We start from the raw sequence: 14,530 nt of genomic DNA, 5'->3' as shown, positions 1-14,530 counted from the left end.
AATTTATAATTAACATTTTTAAATTAGTGTTAATTATATAATAGACATATTTTATTATTAATTGGTGCTAATTACGGTAAAATTGATCTGCATACCCTCGTTCAACATCTTTCTTCTCACATGCTCTGTTTTTGAAGAATAAGAGCTAGAGATAACAATGAGTAATTCACCGTTAGGGGTCACTGCTGCGTCCTCGTATCCGCGGTGATAAAATTTTTCCGTCCTCATTTCGCCAACCACGACAGCGGCTTATATTTAAGCCATCCCCGATAACCACGGTGATTTTTCACCTTGGTTTCCCTCGTCCTGTGAGGGAGCACGCCGACAGGCGGTGGCCTGACGTAGTTCGGCGGACTGGCGCAGAGGAGCGACGTGCCAGCGGGGAGGTAGGCAGGCAGAGAAGTGTGGGAGCCAGCGCGTTGGTGGAGGCGACGATCGAGTGAAGAGGAGGCGGCGCATCAGCGAACGGCGGTGGTCCGGCATAGTCCAGCGGACGGGTGGCGCGCTGGCTGGAATGCGAGCGGGCGGACAAGTGTGGGCATCGTTGAGGTGGCGGTGGTTGAGCAGAGAGGGTGTGACGCTGGTGCATCGGGCGGAGAGGAGACGACACGCCAGCGGGAGTGAAGAACAGCGATGACCAATACTGAATAGGATTAGGGTTAGCTGGTTAGGCTTATATAACATGTCTTGTGGGCTTTTTTATCGAATCCATATCCAAAGTCTACATTAGGTCCTTTCACGCTGTAAACAGGTCACCGCGGGAAATAAAGATGTGAAGTAGAGCGCACTGTCGCCATCCCCGATAGGGATTAGATTGATATCATTTGATTCTCCATGGATGGTATATTTCAACCATCTCCATCGTCTAATGTATAAATTCACCATAAAAAATCGGGAATCAGGTCCCATTACCGCCTCTAGCTGAAACAATATTTTTTTACCTACTTACTTTATTTTTAACAAGATAAAGAATGCTGTTTGATCCCCGTGGTCTAATGTTCAATGTCGGTCGACGATGAGAACACGTATCCGACCGCACGATCCACGTGGACGCAGCACCTCACAAACCTGAAAGCCCACGGCCAAAAAGCCCAAAACCCAACCCGCCACCTCACCCTCTTCCTCCTCTTTCTCCTCCTCCTCCTCGCGCCGCCACCCCGCGAACCCTAAAAACCCTAGGCAGCAGCCAAAATCCGCGGCCATGGCGGAGGAGCAGGAGCTGAGGGAGGCCATGGCGAGGCACGACCTGACGGCGCGGATGGCCGGCCACATGGACTGCCACCTGGTCTTCCCGCTGCTCGAGTTCCTGCAGGAGCGGGAGCTCTACGCCAACAAGGAGATCCTCGACGCCAAGCTCCGCCTCCTCCGGGGCACCAACATGGTCGACTACGCCATGGACATCCACAAGTCGCTCCACGACACCGACGACGTCCCCGACGACATGGTCCGCCGCCGCACCGAGGTCGTCTCCAGGCTCAGGGCGCTCGACGAGGCCACCGCCCCCATCGTCTCCTTCCTCCAGAACCCGCAGCTCGTCCAGGAGCTCAGGCCCGACAAGCAGTACAACCTCCACATGCTCCAGGAGCGCTTCCAGGTCCGCCCGCGATTCGAATCCGCGCCCTCACTTCCTCTGTCCGGTTCGCGTGCTCGCGTCGCCGCTCGCTAGATCTGTTCTTCGTTTGAATTGGTGAAGGTTGCCAGTGCCAGCCTTTGTGGATTGCAGGTGGCGAAGCGAAAGATTGGTGATTTACTTTGTTCACCTTTGGGTCACAGTTGAATCTGTGAGGTATTGGGATGCAGGTGCCCTGTAATTGTGAACATAACTGATAGTTAAAATAGTGGGAGAATCCTTTGTCTAGAATAACTGTAAATTGGCATGAGTTTTGGTGGGTGTGCTATGTATACGAGTAAATCTTGTTATGTAGGTCTTGGGTCCATTTCATTATTCCTCATTGCCCATTGCTTTAATTGTCGAATTCTGTTAACATGATTGTTTGTAGCCGTTTAGGTTGCTATGTAGTATAGTTATGGCATGTTTTGTACAAACCAACTGAATAATTGCATTCTTGTTAATGATGCAGATTGGTCCTGAGCAGATTGAGACTCTGTATCAGTATGCCAAATTTCAATTTGACTGCGGAAATTACTCAGATGCTGCTGTCTACTTGTATCAATATCGTGCTCTGTGCACAAACAGTGAGAGGAGCTTGAGTGCCCTGTGGGGAAAGCTGGCGGCCGAGATTTTGATGCAGAACTGGGATGTTGCACTGGAGGAGCTCAACCGTTTGAAGGAGATTATTGATTCAAAGGTTCACTTGAATAACTGATTTGAGTATCACTTTTTGTTAGGGTTCGTCAGGTGCTTATATAATATTTTTGTTCCTTCTCACAGAACTTCTCATCACCACTAAATCAGCTCCAAAATAGGATATGGCTGATGCATTGGAGTATCTTTATCTTCTTTAACCATGAAAATGGCAGGAACGGGATCATCGATCTGTTCTTCCAGGACAGGTTTGTTTATGAAATTCCCAACATTATTGTGTTCACTTGTCTTGTGCTGTTACAGTCAAAAGCAATCTGGCTTTGGCATAATAACCATTAAGCAATGCTGTTATAAAATTTTACATTAAATGACTTCTCGTTACTGGTAAGTTGGTAAGGTATTAATAATTTATGTCATGGCTAAATTTGTAGGAAAGAGACCACATGAAGCTAACACTTAAAAGAATCTACATATTTTTTGTACATTGAGTTATTACTCTAGAATATGTTTACTGGTATACACAGTATTTTAAGATACATAATTTTTGAAGCTTTTCTTTTCTGGCTGAGCTGAACTGGAAGAAAATGGAAATAACAAAATTAAATAGTAGATTACAGAGCCAAGGGGCTTCTGTCATCTGTAAAGCATTTGCTTGGTTATTTTTTTTCTGTACTATCTAGTTCCAATAACAAAACTATATTTCTTTTATCTCAGCTAATTTTCAATTGCACCTTTTGCCTTCCCAGGTACTTGAATGCGATCCAGACAAATGCGCCCCATCTTCTGAGATACCTTGCTACAGCGGTTGTTGTGAACAAAAGGAGAAGGAACATGCTTAAAGAGTTGATTAAAGTCATTCAGCAAGAACAGCACAGCTACAAGGATCCCATTACTGAATTCCTTGAATGCTTGTATGTTAACTATGATTTTGATGGTGCACAACAGAAACTCATAGAGTGTGAACAGGTATGTTAGCATGTTTTAAAGTCCATCTCGATCATTAATTTGTTTCTTGGCATAATACATTACTATTGAAATATAAAAATATTGAAAGACAATTTCCCCTTTCTTTGTTGGCAAGATATCCTTTTGCTATATGAATGTTCTCCTGCTATACTTCTGCATATGATACCTGACAAAAATACTTTATGATTGGCGAGTTAAAGTTTAGCTCTCACTCACATCCACATATCTAAAAGGCCTGTGCACGTGTCCTGTATATGTTTCTGGAGTTGAATTCTCATTGTTGTTACTTTATTCGCTGTTTTTCCTCCTTAAATATATATATATATATATATATATATATAGATATATATATATAGATAGATAGATAGATAGCATTACCTTCTCAATGGTGATCATACTGTTATATAACTATATTGCATTTCTTTGTTCTAATGGATACCTTGTAGGTCATATTGAATGATCCTTTCCTTGGAAAGCGCATTGAGGAAGGGAATTTCATTACTGTCCCCTTGAGAGATGAATTCCTTGAAAATGCTCGTCTGTTTATCTTTGAAACCTACTGCCGTATTCATCGGTGCATTGATATTGGGTGAGTCTTCTGTCTGTGTAATCACTGTTCTTTACATGCAAAAGTTTAAATAGATGAATGGCAGGGAATGGTAGTTATGAATCATGATTTTACTAAATCATATATTGAATACAACAAGTTGGTTCTCTGCCTTTGCTCGGTCTTACATTGTTTTTGTCAGTCATCTGCTTTCCATGTTTTATGGAACGATTCATGTTTATCAGTAAAGAACTGTAATCATTAGTTGACGACAGTTATCTTTTCATCGTTCTGTTCTATTGTCTCAGGAACAGTCTTAACTAAATTCTCAGTGTTCCAAAATGTAGCACATTTTATACTTAATAGATGAATCATGTAGGAATGCAGTATCTTGCAAATCTAAGATTTTCTTCCAATGTTATGCAGCATGCTCTCTCAGAAGCTGAACATGAGCTACGATGAGGCGGAATTGTGGATAATGAACTTAGTTAGGAATTCAAAACTTGATGCCAAGATTGATTCAGTGTCTGGAACTCTTATCATGACGACCAATCATGTTAACATGTAAGTTGCTTCAGGCATACATGCTGCAGCCATGAATTTAAGCATTTGCTAGAATTCTGATCTATTCATATTATCAACTTACGAGGGAGTTTTTCCAACATTTTCTTTCACTGCAGCCATGAGCAATTTATCGAAAGCTTGAAGAATCTTAACATGCGCACTTTCATGCTAGCAAAGAACATTGTGGAACCAGCTCAAGCAGCACAACAGGCAACACGTTGAGATTGACAGCGAAAACTACAGTTTTGAAGTGCCCAGTATTATTTAAGTAGAGACAGCCTTGTAAACTTTTGGGGTCTTGTTGTTTAGCATCAACTCCACCTTATCATTACTTAAGGTTACCAAGGAGTGATCTGTCGTCCTCTACAGCATATGCTGACGTTTTTTATATTTTGTACCTGGAATCCCGTCGCTGAAGTTAATTCCTTTCTCTTTAGTACTACAAAATCAAGCATAGCTGATTGATCCTGTGAAGCGCGTAATTGTGGCCATTTTCTTACAGTTTTATATGTTCGATGCTTTTCTGCCTGGACCCGGCAAATACTATTATCGAAGTGATCTTGGTTTGGATCTTTATAGCTACAATATTGGTTGTGATCTACGCTTCTACTCGGCACTTGCTCAACTGCTAAGATGAATCCTTAGCCAAACGTATGCCCATATTTTCACTAGTTATTTGTTGCCCACATAGGAGTAGGACTGATCCTGTGTAGTAGCTCAAATCCAAGCACACATCCGTAATGGATTGGCCACAGGCCCATTATGTGGGATGGGATACAAAATCCTCTATACTCTCCACATTTGTCTCCATTTTTTATTTAACATTTCAATCCACATTTGACCAATCATTTTATTCAAAAAATTTATATAATTATTAATTATTTTGTGATAACCTGATGTATTACTAAAGAAGCCTTCAGACTGACTTATAATTGTGCATATTTGTATAAAATTTCTCAATAATACTAATGATGTAAACTAAACATGGAGTGAGTACATTATGAGAAAACTTACCTCTTATGCTTCACTTATACATTGTGAGAAAAGTTGAAAAAGTTTTGGGACCAAGCGTGTAAAGATAAAAGGGGTCATGGCTCCCTCCATCTTTACAAAAGTTACAATAAGTTTTTTTTCTTAATGCTACTATTTTAATATTAACCAAATTACCAAAAATCACATACTTAAGATATGTTTTTCATATTATCTGCAAATATTAAGCAGTGAAAAAACCCTCTCATTTCCCTCCCTAAGAGCACCTTCATCAATGATCCCTATTTTATAGCTCCCGAGGATGGATTCGGTTAAGAAAAAAAAACACAATCAGCAGAGGCAAAACCTATCCAAAAGAGTTAGAGCTCAAGAAAGAATTATAAACACCATGACATGATAGTTTAATTCTATCTATTAATTAGACAAGTTTTAGGAATTTCTGATCAGGACTGGTATGTTTCCTTTTGTCTTTAGGAAATATATGTTATGTCTAATATGGTCTAAGTCTTAGTGTCGATGAGAATTTGTATGTTTTTTTTGTCTTTGGGAAACATGTATCATGTTCGATATGAATTAAGTCTAATGTCTGATCAGGACGCGTATGTTTCTTTTTGTCTTTAGAAAACATGTGTCATGTTCGATATGAATTAAGTCTAACATCTGATCAGGATGTGTACGTTTCCTTTTGTCTTTAGGAAACATATGTCGTGTTTGATATGAATTAACTCTCGCGTCCAATCATGACTTGCATATCTTTTTTTGTCTTTAGAAAACATATGTTGCGTCCTATATGGATGATCAAGACTTGTATGTTTTCTTTTATCTTTATCAAACATGTTTCATGTCCGATATGGACTAGTATTTATCCATGAGTATAAATATGTACACACAAGGTTCTTATAAAATATCATATAAATCAATACAATTAATTATCCTTGGCATATTGTCACCTTCTTTTTTAAGTTTTTTTTTAAAAAATCATTGACAGAACTTGACATTTGACGCGGGGCTACATTAGCTTTGATCTCTGGTGGAGGGTTAAGCTCTAAGTTACACTTGCCCCAGCAATTGTATCGGCTACATTGCCCTAGAAATACTTTATGATTCGAAAGTTAAAGTTTAGCTCTCACTCACATACTTATATATACGCGTCTCAAAAGGCCTGTTCTCCTGGCCTGTATATGTTTCTGGAGTTGAATGCTCATTGTTTGTTACTATATTCTCTGTTTTCCCCCTTAAATGATAATTTCTTCTCTGGCCACAGCTGTGGTTTTGCATCACCAAATATCGTTGGGCTATTTATATATATATCTGATTCTTACATAACTATCTTGCATTTCTTTGTTCTAATAATGGCTACCTTTCTAGTCATATTGAATGATCCTTTCCTTGGAAAGCGCATTGAGGAAGGGAATTTCATCACTGTCCCTTTGAGAGATGAATTCCTTGAAAATGCTCGTATGGTTATTTTCAAAAAAATTTACTCCAGTCCAACAAAAAGTATCTTGAGGTACCAAATCATTTCTTACCATTGGATCTAGCTGAGTAGGATATGTGCTGTTAGATTCAATGATTAGAAACGATTTGGTACTGCGAGATACCGGTATCTCGAGATACTTTTTGTTAGACAGTAAAATTGCTCATCTTCAAAGAGATTTGCTCTGGTCCAACAAAAAATATCTCGAGGCACCAAATTATTTCTCATCATGAGATTTGCTCTAGTCTAACAAAAAGTACCTCGAGGTACCGGTGACCAAATCATTTTTCACCATTGGATCTAGCTGAGTAGGATATGTGCTATTAGATCCAACGATCAGAAAAGTAGTGACCAACAAATAGAAACACCCACCCAATATAACTTTTCATCGGTGCATTGATATTGGGTGGGTGTTTCTATCTTCTAATCACTATTTTTTACATGCAAAAGTTCACATAGATGAATGACAGTGGTAGCTGTAAATTATGATTTTATTACAACAAGTTGGTTCTCTGCCTTTGCTCAGTCTTGCATTGTTTTCGTCAGTCATCTGCTTTCCACGTTTTATGGAGCACTTCATGTTTATCAGTAAAAAACTGTAACCATTACTTGACGACAGTTCTGTTATCTCAGTTAAGAAGAATCATATTGGTTTCTCAGTGTTCCAAAGTTCAGCACGCCTTTTATCCTTAATAGATGAATCATGTAGCAATGCAATTTCTTTCAAATCTAAGATGTTTCTTCCAATGTTCTGCAGCATGCTCTCTCAGAAGCTGAACATGAGCTATGATGAGGCAGAATTGTGGATAATGATCTTAGTTAGGAATTCAAAGCTTGATGCCAAGATTGATTCAGTGTCTGGAACTTGTCATGACGACCAATCATGTTAACATGTAAGTTGCTTCAGGCATACATGCTGCAGACTATTTTAAGCATCTGCTAGAAATCTTATCTATTCATATAATCAACTTACGAGGGAGTTTTTCCAACATTTTCTTTCACTACAGCCATACATGCTGCAAACTAATTTAAGCAATTGATAGAATACTGATATATTCATATTATTAATTTACGAGGGGAGTTTTTCCAACATTTTCTTCATTGCAGCCATGAGCAATTTATCGAAAGTTTGAAGAATCTTAACTATAGATGGCCCAAGCACGCCCGTGCCCGTGCCCGCTCCTGTCGGGCTGGCACGGCCCAATAACCACACTGGGTCATGCCGTGCCAGCCCGCGGGGTACACCGACCACCCAGGACGAATCGAAAGGTTTACAAGTATAGTGACGTCGTATATAGTGCCGTTTTCTTTATTGGTCCTATTTAGTTCACGAAAAGGAATTTTTTTTAGTGTCACATCAAATATTTGACCAGATGTTGGAAGATGTTTTTGATACGAATGAAAAAACAAATTTCATAACTCGACTGAAAGCCGTTTCACAAATCTTTTGAGCCTAATTAATCTGGCCTTAACACATGTGGGTTATAAGCATAAATAGGAGTAAAAAGATAAAGGTAATACTTGTTCTTACCTAAATGTAATCCATGCAAGGGAAAACATGGCAATATTATGTAATTACTCTAATCAAAGAATAGTCCACTAAACACTACTCAACCATACACTGACTAAAAATTACTGCATGTCTTAACCGTACACTAATCACATACTACTAATCAAAAAATATAGGTAGAAGAAATAAGGATAAGAACAATACTACTCTTTCTGCATCGACAACAATTGAGCATTCTTCATGTCTTTCACTTCACAACGTTTGGATCACTTTGAATCTACAACTGATTGGTTCCCAGTAGCCGAGCTGTCATCCTTTAAGGAGTTTCTAAGATACTGTGAGTCTTTGTACTTAGCATATACAGGTAAATCTAAGGCCTTCTCTGCAATTCTTGCATCCTCATGAATCCTTTCTATCAAGCTCTCAAGTGAAGGGAAGTTGGCCTAGGTATTTACATAATATGATGAGTCAGGAAAATACATTATTAACATATAATGTACACTATAAAATAGTGTCTGGTCAAAAAATACCTCGGGTCGTATGTAGCCAACAATAACAAGGCGCAGCTCTTCTCCATAAAAGTCTTCACCAAAATTGTGAAGCAACCATGGTTCCTGCCACAAATGTCTTTTAGAATAGAGTAATACACTAAACATGGAAGGGGAGGGGATGTATCGAGAAACACTCACAATGGTCTTCTCCGTGTTATCAAAATAAGGGTTCCAACCAATGCTCATGACCATCTTATATATACCTCGCGTTGAAAGTCCAGCCCAACCAAAGTATACCCCTGATGTATGCTCTAATAGTATTTCAGAAAAATTTTCTGCGGGTAAGTTTGCTGCAAGGAAAATATATAGTTACCAGTGCTCGCAATGAAGATTGGGCAAGCTAACATCGAAAAAAAATGAACTCCTATAGCACCCAGTTAATAAACAATGCAACTTATACACTATAAGAAAAATCATTCATATGAATCATAAAATGCAAAGCTACAAAATAACTGCTCTTTAAAACTAGATCTCATAAATTTAGCTTTACTTATATGCCACACCATACCTGTTGGTATTCCTAATACTTTAGAACCACGGCCAAATCCTTTTATCACAGGTCCTCCTATAAACCATGGTTCAATTGGTAGGGTATCATCAATCCCTACACAGAGAATTTGTCAATGAAGAAGTTAAAGATGTCTATAATTTTTTAACAGAAAATAGTCCCAAGAGTTAGAGCATACAATCACTAAAGGGCGGCAACCCCCACTTTTCAGGCTTTACATCAAGGAGGGAATTGATCACCTCATCAGCTGAACTGAATTCAGCAGTCCTTTTGGGTACTGATGGTACAGCTATGACATGCATTCCTGCAGCTTTTCCAGCCATAACACCTGGCCTAATACAACCAATAACTCACGGTATTAAAGATAAAGTTGTGAATAGAAAACTGCATGTCACAGTCAAATGTTAGAACATCATAGTATTGTTTAAGAACAGATCAAGATACAATGTACACAACATAGTCATGCCATGCACAGTTGCACACAGGAGAAGCATACTAAAAGGGAAAAAAAAACTTACAAGGAATCTTCAATAACTAGGCAGTTTGGAGGATTAGTGTTCATTCTTTTTGCAGCTTTCAAGAATCTTGAATATCAGCGACCCCGGGAGGTTTTGGAATATCAGAACACAAGCAGATCAAAGGTAACAAAACGAGATGAGATCAGTAAAACAGATCCATAAAGTACCACTAACAAAAATAATACTCCCTCCATTTCAGTTATTTCGGCTTTTTCTAGATTCATATAGATACTAATGAATCCAAACATATATATAAATTATATACATTGGTTCATAGATAAATCTAGAGCAAACCAAAATATATTATAACCTGAAACGGAGGTAATACTACATAGCACACAGCCTTACATATCTGGGGACGGCTTCCCCTTCTCTACTTCATCACCACCAACAATTGCAGAGAATGACTCTTTCCATCCTACACATGGTAAGAGTACAGTAGTGATATATGATATATCTTTCCATAAAATCAAATAAAATATATGCAAATTCAGGATATTCTTTTTAACCTAAGAGAAGGCTACCTTGATGGCAGGAAATTTTGGCTTCAATGTTTGATTTTGGTGAGTTGGAAGCCAAAGCAGTTGGTACCCCATTACTCTTCAAATGTTTTATCAACCGGTTTGCTCCAGGAAGAGCTTTTATGTTGCACCATCTGCAATATAAAATTGATTGACATATCTTTCTTTTCAATACAATCATCTTTGCAAGTTAGAGCATGATAAAATGATTATTGAACAATAATTGCAATCTTTCCAAATCTTTCGCTTAAAATAAAGCATAACAAGCTTTACTAATGCTTTTTTTCCTAGTCAATGGACAATTCTTCTCTATATCTAGTAAAGTACTTAGCTGCACTATATGAAAGTTGAGCATTACATTTAAATTGCAGTGAACGATATTAATGAACTAGATACTATATGTAATTATGTTGTTTATTTACAGCATATACTGAATTTCCTCCACAGTAACTTGCAAAGTGTAATTTGTCATTATTTCAAATACAAGCTAGATAAAAACAAACACTTCTGATTGGCATTGACATGGTTCCATGACATACTAGATTTTTTTTGCACTATATTGTACCAATACTGCAGCCAAATTGAAATATATGCTAATAAAATATAGAGAAATGTGTAATGCCAACCTACTAATGACATTTCATATTTCTACCAAATACATCAGAGCATGGTGTGCTGCTGTTCAAACACATAAACATAGGCACACCAAAGGAAGATATGATTTAAGACTCTTTGTGAAAACATTTGGGAGAAAGCATTGAGAAAGTGGTATATGTAGGGCAAATCACAATTTAAAATATTACGGTAACAACTGATTGGCAAAAATCTTAACTACTGGATAAAGCCAGTACTATTCCCTTCAAAAGAACTGACTGGCAAACTACACATACATGGGTACTTGAATATTAAAATATCCAATAAACCTCACTATGTGAAAGTAACCATAAAAGAGAAATGTATGAAGATTCTCCAGTTGGGTAGCATGGCAATATGCAATCTGTGAAATGCAGGCGGTTATGAGTGTAAGAAGATTCAGTGACATTACTGCTCATTGAACATGGGAGTAAGCATTGAGAGAAATTCTTCTGTTGAGTAAGGGAGTCCATAATCTTCTAAAACAACAGCTGCTGATTCATACGGCGTCTTTCCAACTAATTTATGAGCTTTCTTGCTATCCCACTTTTTCCCATTTTTAACTAAAAATGGTTTCAGCAGTTGACTTACAACACAATCTGCCAGATGGTTACAACCAAGAGAAACAAATATAAATTTGAGACAACTCAACCAAGCAAAGGTTAATGACAAATGCAAGCAAATTTTGCAACTTTTTAATCACCTGTGTTTAAGAGGGTACCATCCAAATCAAGAATGACATGGGAAATAAGCCGAGTAATGGGCTTGGGAGCTGCCATTTGCAAAGATGGAAGACCTTATTGAAGCAAGAGAAACAAGCTATATGGAAAGACCAACCTGTCAAAGAGCCAAATCTTCATGCAAACATGACATTGATGAGATCATATTTGCAAAGATGTACCCATAGAAGAAAAATTATGCAAGTGGCTCATATAGCTGCTTTAACATAAAAGGTGAGCCCAGTAATGTTTTCAAGAATGGATATCATATTTTCAATTAATTACAGGTTACGTTTCAAGGTTTTTGAGCTTTCGTGGAAAATCACTACTGTTTGTAGAATATCAATATACATGTTAAGCCTGAGGCGGGCCCAGGTTTTTAAGATTGGATATTCAAAATAGGAAGAAGGGATAGAAAAGATTTTTTTTTTACAACCATAAACCTAATATTTGTTGTATATAATACCACGTAGTTCTAAACTAATAGTTGTATAATATATAGTACATATAACATAACACTGAGCATAGTTTCATATATTCATAGAATTGAGCATAAATTGAAATTGATTAACATGTGGAAGTAATAAACTACTCATTGACAATGGTTCAACACTTGAAATATATAGAGGATAAAGAAAAAGGAAGATGACAAGAAATCTTATAATTCAGAGAAGTAGTTTCTTTCCAACTGCAACTAACTCTCATCAAGAACACAAGAATAAACCGTGAAGGAGGCAGGGAAGCCGGGCGGCGGCGCACGGCTACTGGAGGACGCCCGGCCGCGGCACGCGGCGCTCCGGCGGCTGGGGAAGGCCGGGCGGCGGCGTGCGGCTGCTTCAAGACGCCCGGCCGCGGCGCGCGGAGGGTGGGGGACGCCGGCAGCGGGCCTGGGCGATGGGCGACCGGCGAGCTGCGGGTTTTTTTGATCTGTTTTGATTTTTCGTGTGGCGGCCGCGCGTTGGCGAGGGAGAGACCGAGAGAGGCGTGTTGGATAGCAGAGGGATATTGGGTAGTCTCGTAGGCCGTATACACAGGAGTACATGGGAAATGGATTTGAAAAGAATTACAGTACAGAAGGAGTCACATAAATTAATTATATTCTAATATGATTCTAACTATCATATCTCTAATCCGACGGTGGTGAAGAGTCTCCTGGCCGGCGACAGGGCTGATCGATGGTAGCACGGGGATCCCGAGCGGATTTGCCGTCCCCGCTAGAGTTTTACCCTAACAAAAAATAATTAGATAATGCACTAAAAATAAATTATTTAATTAAGTACAGGAGAAAAACACAGTGTGTAATTTAACTTAATTAAATTTAAGCTTTTCGTAATATTTTAAATGTCCTGAAAGCAGTTAAAAATTATTAACATGATTTAAATTTAAATTTCAATGAATAAAATTTGCTTAAATAAATTTAATAAAAATGGCAAAATTAGAGGCAAAATATTTTATTTTTCTTTTTCCATTCTTTTCTTTCTCTCTTTTTCCTTTCTTTTTTCCTTTTTGTTTCTTCTTTTCCTCCCTTTTTCCTTTTTCTTCCCCCTCCCAGCCAAGCAAACCACCGGCCCACCCCTTTTTTCCATCTCCTTCACCCGGCAGCCTATTTCCTCTCTCTTCCCATTCGGCCTCCTCCCCCTCTTTCCTGCGTTGGCCGAGCAGCGGCCCAACCCGCGCTCAAAGTCCACCCCGCCTTCCCCTCTCTCCCCGGTCGCTGCTGGCCGCATCCATGCCGCGAGCAACACTCGTGTCCCATCACCCATCACCCGCAACCGCCATTGGCAATCCCGCTCCGCAACCATCGGCCGCGCCCCGCACTTGCCGCGCCGCCACGCCCGCCTCCGCCCCTCGCGCCGTCCGCACCTGTCAACCCCGCTTCCTTCGTGTCCGCGCGGCGCAACCGCGCGCCACCACCGCCCTCACCCCCTCTAAATCACCCCCGTCAGCCGCCGCCACTCCCCTTCCTCATCTAGCTATCGCGCCGCCACGCCACGCCTCTTCCGCCGTCGAGCGTCATTGCTGCCACCGCCTTGACCTTGCCGGTGAGCTTCTCTCCCCATCCTCCCCTCTCTTTTGTCGCCACGCTGTCACACCCCATGTTTTTATCCCAAGCCAAAATCAATAAAAGAAATTATTAAATAATAATTGGTTTAATTAACTCAGGAAAATCCCCTATAAAGAATTAATTTAATTAAATTGAAGTTCACCGGAATATTCTAAAATATCTCGGGAACAGAAAAATTATTAACTGGATTTAAACTTGAATTTCAAAGTATAAAAGCTTGTCCCAAAAATTAATTTAAAAATTGGCGAAGTGAGGTTTTCCCACTTTTTCTCCTTTTCCCCTCCTTTTTCTTTTTTTTCGGATTTGGGCCGCATCCCAAATCCTCCCTCTCTTTTTCTCCCTTTGTATCTTTCTTTTTCCCTCTCCTGTCCTCGGGCCGGCCCGCAGTCGCAACCTGTTTCACCCCGCGCGTGCGCCTCCCGCCGCTGGCCCATCCTGCCCCCGTGCTGCCTCCCCCTCCCCGAGCCACTAATGGGTGGGCTCCACCCGTCAGCCAACCCTCACCCTGCCCAACTCAATCATTGCTGTCGTCTTCGTCGGCCGCCACTGCCAACCGTGACCCCTGACCACGCTCGAAATCCCTGCTTTCCTTGTCTCCCCACCCTTTCCTAACCGGCGACCTCATCCTTCCCCTATTTTACCCCTCCCCCAGACCACCGCCGCCGGTTTCCACCGCACCTGAGCCATCGCCGCCC

The 14,530-nt window shown here is 40.1% G+C and overlaps 2 protein-coding genes across 2 annotated transcripts; one reads left to right on the top strand and one right to left on the bottom strand.

Annotated features, from left to right (window-relative positions):
- Positions 1 to 1,116: 1,116 nt before the first annotated feature.
- Positions 1,117 to 4,811, top strand: LOC102715772 (eukaryotic translation initiation factor 3 subunit E). Its single transcript, XM_006657497.2, has 7 exons — positions 1,117 to 1,594; positions 2,082 to 2,309; positions 2,393 to 2,514; positions 3,013 to 3,232; positions 3,679 to 3,821; positions 4,206 to 4,343; positions 4,460 to 4,811. Exons 1-7 carry the CDS (start codon positions 1,202 to 1,204, stop codon positions 4,563 to 4,565), a joined length of 1,350 nt encoding a protein of 449 aa, XP_006657560.2. The 5' UTR covers positions 1,117 to 1,201; the 3' UTR covers positions 4,566 to 4,811.
- Positions 4,812 to 8,369: 3,558 nt separating this feature from the next.
- LOC102715494 (bifunctional riboflavin kinase/FMN phosphatase-like) lies at positions 8,370 to 12,228 on the bottom strand. The gene is made up of 10 exons (XM_006657496.3): positions 11,755 to 12,228; positions 11,464 to 11,650; positions 10,422 to 10,552; positions 10,246 to 10,315; positions 9,898 to 9,963; positions 9,558 to 9,712; positions 9,380 to 9,475; positions 9,010 to 9,161; positions 8,851 to 8,934; positions 8,370 to 8,763 (listed from the first exon to the last, which is right to left on the bottom strand). Exons 1-10 carry the CDS (start codon positions 11,828 to 11,830, stop codon positions 8,587 to 8,589), a joined length of 1,194 nt encoding a protein of 397 aa, XP_006657559.1. The 5' UTR covers positions 11,831 to 12,228; the 3' UTR covers positions 8,370 to 8,586.
- Between the last annotated feature and the right edge of the window lie 2,302 nt (positions 12,229 to 14,530).

This window comes from Oryza brachyantha, chromosome 7 (genome assembly GCF_000231095.2).
Source record: "Oryza brachyantha chromosome 7, ObraRS2, whole genome shotgun sequence".
Classification (NCBI taxonomy): domain Eukaryota; kingdom Viridiplantae; phylum Streptophyta; class Magnoliopsida; order Poales; family Poaceae; genus Oryza; species Oryza brachyantha.
The sequence above is the reverse complement of the archived record's forward strand: the minus strand, read 5'-3'. Positions and strand labels throughout refer to the sequence as shown.